Source organism: Scophthalmus maximus, chromosome 5, assembly GCF_022379125.1.
Source record: "Scophthalmus maximus strain ysfricsl-2021 chromosome 5, ASM2237912v1, whole genome shotgun sequence".
NCBI classification, from domain to species: Eukaryota; Metazoa; Chordata; class Actinopteri; order Pleuronectiformes; family Scophthalmidae; genus Scophthalmus; species Scophthalmus maximus.
The window spans coordinates 21,804,203-21,814,154 of NC_061519.1; the positions used below are offsets into that span (position 1 = coordinate 21,804,203).

Below are 9,952 nucleotides of genomic sequence, written 5' to 3' on the forward strand. Positions count from 1 at the left end.
AAAATGAAAACTCCGCCCCCAAGTCTCCTGTTGCATCATGCTTTGATAATAGCACAGACTAGGGCCGCAACTATGATTTATTTTACTCATTGATTAATGTAACCTAATCATAATTTACCCTGTAAAACGTTGAAAAATACAGTTTCAGATCTCAGGTGTCACCAAAAACACCTAAATCAGAGCTGACACTGCTGTTTTTGATTTATACAGAGTGTATAACGTGGCAGGTTGTTTTAGATTTATTTCTCAGTCTCACACTGTCTTATTTTTTTTATCATTAATGAATCTGGCCAGTATTTTTGGATTAATCACTAATCACTTTTATACACAGACCCCTCAATATGCCACATTTTCTTGTTTATACTGAACTATACAAGCAAAGAGAAACGCGACAATCGTAGACGGAGATGAATTGAACATAAAATGTGTTTGAAGGATGAGATTTTATTTTTTTCTGAGGGTAGGCGGCATCCCAAAAAATATTGCACTGGACCACTTTAGACTCATCAATTAGAAAATATTAGAAAAACCAGCAAATATTCACATCTGAGGAGCTAGGACATTGGAGACAATGATGAATAACTTGAAATCTATCTCTTGACAAATCTGTTTTTCTACTTGGCCTTGAAAGTATGAAAGATGTTTCCACCTTACGTTAGAACAGATAAACATAAATCCATGCCATACATTGCCTAATTGTTACAGTACCAGACTACTGAATTGTAAGTTCTGCACCAGATCCCCTAAATTCCCTGTAATCTTTCAGGAGGAAAAAAAAAGACAAAATATTTTTATAGCTTAGTCTTGAACTGTGTCAGAATATTTTCCATTTCCCAGATGCAACATCGCTCTGCTTGGTATTCATGGGAGAGGGCTGTTTTGGCAGTGGGATAAAAGAATGTTTTAAAAAAAAGAAGACCTTTCTTTGAACTATTTGAATGAATAAAGTCTAAACGTTTCAAACAAATGTCTCAGGATAAGAGCAGTTCGGAACACAGTATGAATGCCAAGTTGCAAACGCGGACCACGCGAGGTCTTTTTATAATCTGTTGGCCTGGATCTTAGAATATGTGTGCAGTACATAACGCCTGGTGGGCTTCGACAGAGCCCATGTCCCGGCCCTGCTGTCCAAGTCTGGGCCTTTTCTTACATACCCTGACTACAGATCGGCTGAGCCGCTGGTCGTGCCGCCTCTGTAAATACTGGAATGACTATGGAATGTCAGACAGAGATTCAGACCAAGAGCAACACTGTCTCTGAGTGCTGCCACTTCCCGTTTGTCTCGTCCGCCCAAAAATAATACATGTGAAGGATGCTTTTTAGCACCACAGGTGTTGGATGCTTGTCCGCTGGAGTATTTGTTAACTGATCTTTTTAAGGGTTCTGGGCAGAAAGCTGCAGCTCTCTCCGAACAACCGGGATCTTTGTCTCGGAGGCTGCGGCCTGATCCTGAACAACATCTAGGTGCTAACAGATCCAATGGGCCTCCTGAGTCACAGAGCCAGGCAGGGGGAGAGATAGAAACAGCTTTCAGATAATAAACATGTAATACTAAACTGATTTCAACTACTCCTGTGGTTTGTTTTAAAGGACTGGAAAAACAACAGCGATCGGACTTTGGTTACATATTGAATTAAGTATGAACAATTTTATTGACATAGTGTTGTATTGTGTCTTTTTACTTGATTTTTAAGTTACTTCTATTAGAGACCAAATAATAAATTGGCCGCACCAGAGTATCAGCTGCTATCAGCTTATTGTAGATATCGGCATTGCTGTACATGTTATAACAATACAGACATAACATGACGGAGATGCCAAAGACAAGTTTGAGACAGTTCAGAGTCTAAATTACATTTAGAACACGGACAACTTGAATTTTCAAAGAATAACTTAGTGTTGGCTGTCTCAGAGAAAGAGGTTTCAGAGATATGATGTGCTGCACCTTCAACCCCGACCAGCAGTGATGTCACAGGGTCCTGGAGTACACCTGAGATGATACTGTAGCTGTCTATATATGGGTTTGAATTGGGTTTCAGACCGTGGTTATAAGTAACAGAAGTCCAATTCACAGTGTATTATCAAAATGACTCTCAACAAACCACCAATTTTAATTTTCGAAAAATTCTTGTGTCTCAAGGCTCACAATGAAACGACTGGGGTCGAACAAAGTGAACAAATCTAATTAGAGAAAAATTAATACAAGTGTTTGAAGTAAGAGATGAAACATAAACACACACACACACAGTGGATACACACTACAGTGGATCGACAATCAAAGGAGAGCTAAGCCTTTGAGCCGTCCCTCCAAATACCACCCAAGTCATAATACCACCCAGCTTGAAAGAGAAAGAGAATTCATCATCAATCCCACTGGAGGACGACTCCGCGGAGCTCGACGCAGTGCTCCCTCTACAGTGTCTGCAGCAGTGAGTCTGGTGGTCGGGGGCCGAGTGCCCCCCCCCCCCCCCCCCCCCGGAGAGGAAGCAGCCCAGTGTGTCTGCCCCCCAACGCCCCCTCGCTGATCTGCGGCTGACCTCAGCGCTGTTCTTAATCTCGACGGGACGACAGAACTGCCGAGGAATTTCTCTGCTCGGTGCCTAAACCAACCTGCCAAGATGCTGCCTGTGGGCTGAGCGTGTTCCTTTGTTGCGTCCCTGCCGGCTCTCACGTGGCCCCCGCTTTGTTGAAATATGACCTGCAAATCCCAGAACCCTGCCCTCGGTAACCTCTCTAAACACTGCCCGCCGGCCTGCACATGCGTCGGGGGAACGTTTCCGCCTGCGACGGTGTGTCCAGCGTCCCCTCCTCGCCTCACCCACCTGTACGCTGGGTTGTATTTGTTGAGGATGAAAGGTGCCAACTTGGCCTTTCTTTGCCGCTGCTTGTGTAGGACTAACGAGAGACTCCGTCCAGATGTTGGTGTGAAGCGCCACAGCTGAGCAAACAGTCACCGTCTTCTCTGCAGCATGGCATGTTTAAAATGACACGCTGGTCCAAAAGGGAGGAGGCCAGCTGAGCACTGAGGAACTGAGCACGCCCCAACACTCGTCACATGACCGGCTTGCGATAGAACAAGTTAATGTTCAACATCCTTTGGATTCGAATGGGTGATGCAAAAAAACGATGTCTCGACTAGGGTGCGACTAGTCTGCAAACCAAATGGCAAAAAAAAATAATTCCTGGACCATCCGTCATTTTGATGTTTGGCTGTATTGCTGTTTTATTATGTATTGACTTGGATGAGAGGGACCGCTGTCATGTAACTACGCCTTCTGGCTCGAGGGGAATATAGTTTGCTGTTCGTTGGTTGGTTCACTGCTTTCTCTCCAGACTGAAATATTCAGACAACTTTCCTCTGGATTACCATGAAACGTTGTACAGACGTTCATTATCCACAGAGGATCAGTTCCAATGAGCTCACTGGCCCCTCTGCCTTTTCTTCCAGTGCCGTTGTGATGGTCCCATTTTTGGTAATTTCATTTTTGTCAAAATGTCTTGACAAACTATTGGATGGATTTCTGTGAAGTTCGATACCTACATCCACGTTCCCCTTTGGGATGAATTGAAACCGTGGGGAGCGCCATCACGAGGTCAAAATGTCGAGGTGGTAAATGCTGTAAACTGTCGAGTTTTAGTCTGGTTTGACGTCTCTTCAGGACACGTCCCCCCCCCACAGAGATCCTTGGCTGACGTAGTCATTGACGGTAAATATTGTCCTGAAAATTTGCAGACAGACAGAGGAATGGAGTTGACTACACAGCAGTCGGGGGGGATTTTTTTCCAGACACTCTCAATAACATGGAGAATCCATTCTGGCAGGGAAGCACCTTGGCAACTTCCAGCGTAAACCGTTTCAATTGGGCTTAATATCCCCGGTTCGCTGCGTTCATAAGCTGGGCTCTGTTTCACTGTAAATACCAAGCATCTGTGCATTTAATAGCGCATACATTGTCCGGGTGTTGGCCGCATGTTTTCCAGTACATCGCTCAAAATCGCCTCACAATATATAAACCGCTTTTGAATGAGCGATTGGTTCGAGGTAGAAACATCTTTGGATCAGGTGAGTCACTCCCCACTCCGGAGTGAATACACAGCTTTTTGTGCCTGTCCTGCCATTCTTTTGCTGTTTGAAACAGTCTAGTGCCTACCGCACAAACACAGTTTGTCTTCAGGTAAAAATATCTTTGGGGATATTCTCTGGCTTCCGTCAATCGTCCAGCTCCGGCAAAATATGTCGTTGCCGTCAGCTGTCGTCCTGGACGATCCCCCTCCTTTGGAGGTGAATGAAGGCGACGTGTTGAATTCTGGGCCGGCAGTTGAGAGACGCTTCCCTCTTACATGTGCCGAGGAGGAAAAGAGTGAGAAAGGGCCTCCATTCATCGTGCTCGAACTGTGTTTTAGTAGATGTGGCACGGTTGTATAAGATCCTGCCGGTTGTGTCTTCACAGAGGCCTGTCAGCAAACATGCCGCCAGTGCCTGTCTGCGGGCCTGTTTGTCTCCGAGGGCCACAATCTGCACGCATCACTCAAAGTAAAGCTCCCCCATTCAACGGGACAGGACGAGGACGGAACACTGGTTCCCTCCTGCAGAGACACGCTCACATGAACAAGCCACTTTTGAAATGAAGTATATATTCTATCATGGTCCTTGGCAATTTTTATAACGAAAATGGGGATGATTTTCTCCACTGTTTCAGTTTTGAAATTCTGACTTAAACTGACGCATGTGGTTATTAATTCAAAAGATCACAGAAGAAGATTTTTTGGATGATAAAAACTCACTCCTCGCCGACTTTATTGCATTAAATCTAACAGAATGAGATCACTTTTCAACAATGTTTCAGCAATATCAACAGTTTTACATTACAGCTATCAACATGTTCCATTCACTCAGATATACACAAGTAAACATTCATACTGTATAAACATACTCCAACATACTGCATTTAGTATCTGAGAGACCAAAACCAACACTGGTACAGTGCCAAGCTGTTTTAGAAAATCATTATTATTTTTTTTTAATGAAACTTTATATTTTTGTGACCCATTCTTAAAGATTTGCATCTTCAGTAGAAACCAGTGGGCTCATGTCTGAGAGCCACAAACGGGGCAGAGAAGTCACCAAGTGTCGAGAGACGAGTTAATGCGTCATTGGTTTTGTTTTTTTATGAGATGATTCATGAGATATGTTGCCATTAACAAAAATGATAGAATATCTCATCCTTTAAATAAACCTGTAACAACTAATGGTGTGCACGTATTAATAATACCAGGTAGAAAAACAAGACAAAGACCAACATAAGGTAAGAAAAAAAAACATGCATTGAAGAAACGAACCTATGCAGACACAGTACTTGTATTTGCTAAGGCGAAAAAAAAAAATGCAATGAATCAAGCCACATAAGTAGAAATGCTTATAGCTGGTGATCTCACTAGTTCCATTTTCAAAATTGGTGTAAACTTTTGCATTCAATATCAATAAACAACACAGAAGTCAACATTGCGCGGGGTTACGGCTGTATTGAACACTTCACCTATTACACAGTTTGTTATTCAGAGTGTTGATGCTGCTGTAAAGTTCCGGGAGAGATGTTTGCTGTAAAACTCCCTGCAGATGATACAGGAAATGATGATTTCAACCCCTGGAAATAGAGAGAGAAAGAGGTATGAACGCGTGTACACACACACACACACACACACACACACACACACACACACACACAAACACACACAATGCCCGATACAGCATCACACAGCTGCCATCAACTGTTTCCAACTTTTAGATATTCATTTTCACTGTCTCTGTCCAAACAATCTTTTTCAGCTGATCTAATGGGTTTTACTCAGCTTAATAATTAGGATATTGTGATGAATTATTCACCAAATATAAAGAATAAAACCTGTGCAGTGTTCATGTTCATCAGAAACTCTCTCACCTTGTTACCCGACAGTTGCGCGTCTGAACATAAATTCCTGTGTAAGTGATGTCACATCTCACTACGTTGTTGGTGAAGTCCGACTCCAGGACATGGAAATTGGGATTGACAGTAACCTGGAAAAACAAAAAAAGGAAAAGAAATAAATGATGAAAGTAAGAGTTTGACTGGCTCTGCAGGCAGGTTGGTTGAAGAAAAAAATCCCCATGTTGTGACATGGAAGCCGCGTCAACCTGATACGGTTGTTACCTTCAAGACGTAGTTTCCTGGAGGCACATCAGTGATGTCGATCCACTGACAGTCAATGTTGGCAGCGTAGATGTCATGGCATCCAGGGCTCAGGCCCTGAAAACACACGCAGACCCAACCAGATAGTGTGGTTTAAAGCTTTGACTCCGACTCTTTGGACGACTTTGACTACTATTTTCCTACAAGTGCTGCAAATGAGGAGGATTGGAGTACAAATTATACAAACAGTTCTTGGACGTGAAGCTGTTACAAGACACCGAGGACACAGAGCCAGAATCACAGGGCCCAGACGAATATTGCAGCGTCTTCAGGATGTTATTTTTTTCCCCCTTTTGGTATAAATCTGTTTCATTTAGAAAAATATTTCCCAGACATGGATTTGGTAGCCTGGCATAGCCAGAGCTCCCAGGATCCCTCTGGGTCCCAGGCTATGGATCTGGAGGATTGGCAAAGCAAAACTGTAGAACCTAGCGTAGGTTCACCTTTAAAGAGTGTCTGACGTGATAAACTGAGTTTAGATAGAACACAATATTTGGTACAGTATGTCACGTGTGTCAATTCTACACATATTGATATTCAATCTATCGATGGGAACGTTCTGCCTGTAGATTAAATCTATTACTCACCGAATCATTCGTCCTATGTTCAAATGTTTAGGTCAAAACGTTTATCAGCCCCCCCCAAAACATAAAGGTATTTTGAGGCAAAGAGTGTATACCAACCCGTATTAGGATATCGGGATATCTCAGATCTCTGCTGCTGATGGATTGATTTTGAAATACTGCTCACAAATGTAACGACAGCACATTCCCCTTTGTATATTACTCCTCTTTAAAGAGCCACACCACATGTGGATGTTGTGGATGACCACAGGACAAACCCAGACATAAGGGGAATCATAAGGGGGGGAAAAATAAATATTTTATGTTGCTTACAGCATTGCCCTCATCACGTAAGAGCTGTTAAGTGACTGAAATGCTTTTGATTTTGCTGGGGCACCTATTCAGGAGCCTGTGCAATGGCCCTGAATCGGCGGAAAGTGACTCCCAGCACCTCAACGTCCCACTGGACCATGTAGAAGTTTGACATTTGGACGTATCTAAAGATGTCCGTGACTGTTTTTGATGCTGTCTGTGATTGTGCTTTTTGGAAATGACTACGGTGACTGTGCGTCTTCTCTTTGCATTTGTTGCCACAGTTGCACACGGGCTTCTTGTCTCATGTTACCTGTGTGTGGGATGTGCAGGCGTAGCGCCGCCTGAATCCAGGGTCACAGCCTGTGTCCTCCAGGCAGAAGCTGGCCTTGTGTCCCTCGGCTACTTTACGTCCGGTGACGGCGTCCAACAGGTCGTAGTTGCTGAAGGCGTCCATGCTGTGGTAGTGCCTGAGGATGGAAGGGTGAATTGAGTAGAAAAGAATGAGAACTTCAGGAATAACTTTAAGGTAAAAAAACAAAACGTTGTTGTCTCAACTAAATTTTGAGGGTGTGGTGTTTTTTCTTTCTGCTTTCCTTCATATCGGATGTAACATTGTGAACGCTGTGAGGTTATTTCCTCTTGGGGCTGTGTAAACTCACTGGTGGCAGCTGTGCCAGTCCCACTGATACCGCGGCTTGACGGGGAGGAAGTCGGTGGTGCCTTGATTCTTCACTTTCTGGGGGAACCGCAGGAGGACTCTGAAGTCGATGTCTCGCACAGCGGGGCCATACGCTGACCTTGGATGAATCACAGGGGGAAAAGGGCATAAGCTGCGTTGGAAAGTGCTACTGGCTCTGCTCCCGGGGCGGATCTTCTTAAAAGTAACGGAGTGCAAAGAGTCTGTTCCATTGCACTTAATGCTTTTGGTAAAACATAAAACATTTATGTCTTGGCAGAACACCATGTTGGAGAGTCAAACCGGTTTTGTAACTCTATATACTCCTAAGGCATACTGAGATAATTTAAAGTTATCGCAATACAACCAAACATTGTCCTCAAACGTGTGAAATGAACCCTTACCAAGCAGTCAAAACAGAGGAAACACATGTCTGTGATTGTATAGAAAGTAGGTGTGTGTGTGTGCGTGTGTCTGCCTCAGTGTCTACGTGCTGCTTTGGTACTGAAGAAGTGAATCACTTTTGGCACCAGAGATTACCTGGCCAGACAGTTCTCCTCTGCTGCACAGCGGAGCGCATACATCTGCATACGCTGGACATAGGCACCTGCTTGGATGGCATACGGGTCGGGCACAAGGTCTGGCAGTCCTGGTGGAAATTAAAGGGAGAATCCAAGTTTTTTGGGGGGTTTTTTTGCTGTCACTTTTTTTGTGAGAACATCATTTTTTCCACATTATTCATGCCGAGAACAATCCAGTCAATTAGATGGCGCCCAGGCTGAAAACGAAAGCAGCTGTTTGTTACATTCCTGCTCATTCTGGGACCAGCTACAAAGACGAGATTATTTCCCTTCTTGAATATTCATCCGTTTTCTCTTGTTGAATGAGACATGTGAGCACTGTCTTCAACATGTTCATGAAACCAGCTGATTACAAATGTTAATGTTAATGCTATTGATGATAATTTAGAACGAGTAGCTTTTTACTAACAAACCCACTGGACCATTGTGTCCGTCTCAGGTAATTTAAATCCAATTAACAAGGCTAAACTTATTCTATGGGAGATATGGGACACTTACCATTTTGAAAATATCTTGTTCCATACCCTGTGCTGGGTGGACGCTGCGTGCGCGCCCCTGGCCCCCCTCTTGGGGGATACATGTTGTAGAAAACCGAATTCCTGTGGTTTTTAACGGGGTTTCGAGGGTCGTCGTTAACCATCTCCTCTCCATTTGTGGCTGCCTCGTTTGAAACATCTCGTGGAAGTGCAGGGAGCGGCGCGGGGCCTTCAGATTCTCTTTCCAACGTTGAGGGATGTGCAGGGATGGAGAGACCGGTCTGCGCGGGGTGCCTGAAGACAGACACTGCTTGTGGCACCGCGCGTAACTGTTGGTATTGCGCACCGGGCTCCGGTTCTCCTCCCGCGGTGCGCACTGGTGCAGAGGCGTCGATGCTGTTGGTGGGCTCAGGGTTAAAACGTCGTGCACCTGGATTACCTGCAGCTCCTGTTCCACGGGGGCGCTCGGGCAGCTGCCTGGTCCCTGACGCATGAGTATTAAAAGGCACAAACTGTCTGCCGTCGTGTCCTGGTGTCAAAGATCGCGACACTACACCGCGATCAGTCCTGACTGGTCTGGACTCACCCTGTCCGGCCCTCACAAGCGACGCTCCTCTGTGCGCTCCCGGCATTTGGCTCCAGGTGCCATCCCTCCTACTGCTAACATAAACCCTCGACTGGCTTCTGGACCGAGCTGGGTCCTGGTACTCTGATCCGGTGCTCATTAAACTGTAAACCTGCCCATTGTTCTCCCAATGAATCCGGTGCCGCCAGGGCCCAGCTGTGCGCTGCTGCTGCTGCTGCCCAAAAATGACGGGAAACTGTCCCTGGAAGAAGTATAAAAATAAAAGTGACCAACTTGCCATGGCAGTAAAACTGAATACCATAATAGTAAAATCCTCAATGAGAAAACAATGTATGACATGTATTGCGCGCACAGATGTTGGAGTGGATGGGAAGCAGGAGTGCGCACTGAGTTCCTCTTACGCAGAACAACATATCAGTGCTCAGGAGGACTGACAGTGGAGAGGAGAAGAGGGCAGGAGCCTTTTTTTCCCCCTCAACTCATTTATCTAATTCAGGCCAGTTAGTTATGCAAAGTCAAACTTTCGAG

At 44.8% G+C, this 9,952-nt stretch overlaps 1 protein-coding gene across 1 annotated transcript; it reads right to left on the bottom strand.

The window, feature by feature from the left end:
- Positions 1-2,492: 2,492 nt before the first annotated feature.
- Positions 2,493-9,906, bottom strand: LOC118310561 (protein-lysine 6-oxidase). The gene is made up of 7 exons (XM_035633589.2): positions 8,861-9,906; positions 8,322-8,430; positions 7,765-7,902; positions 7,416-7,572; positions 6,189-6,284; positions 5,940-6,055; positions 2,493-5,645 (listed from the first exon to the last, which is right to left on the bottom strand). Exons 1-7 carry the CDS (start codon positions 9,723-9,725, stop codon positions 5,639-5,641), a joined length of 1,488 nt encoding a protein of 495 aa, XP_035489482.2. The 5' UTR covers positions 9,726-9,906; the 3' UTR covers positions 2,493-5,638.
- Positions 9,907-9,952: the final 46 nt, after the last annotated feature.

Bases quoted from the DNA above. Each gene is read 5' to 3' on its own strand.
- LOC118310561 (XM_035633589.2), bottom strand. From the start codon at position 9,725: ATGGTATTCAGTTTTACTGCCATGGCAAGTTGGTCACTTTTATTTTTA. The intron at 7,573-7,764 runs GTGAGTTTACAC...TTCCATCCTCAG, and splicing joins GACTGGCACAGCTGCCACCA to GCACTACCACAGCATGGACG. The intron at 6,285-7,415 runs GTAACATGAGAC...GTGTGTTTTCAG, and splicing joins CCTGCACATCCCACACACAG to GGCCTGAGCCCTGGATGCCA.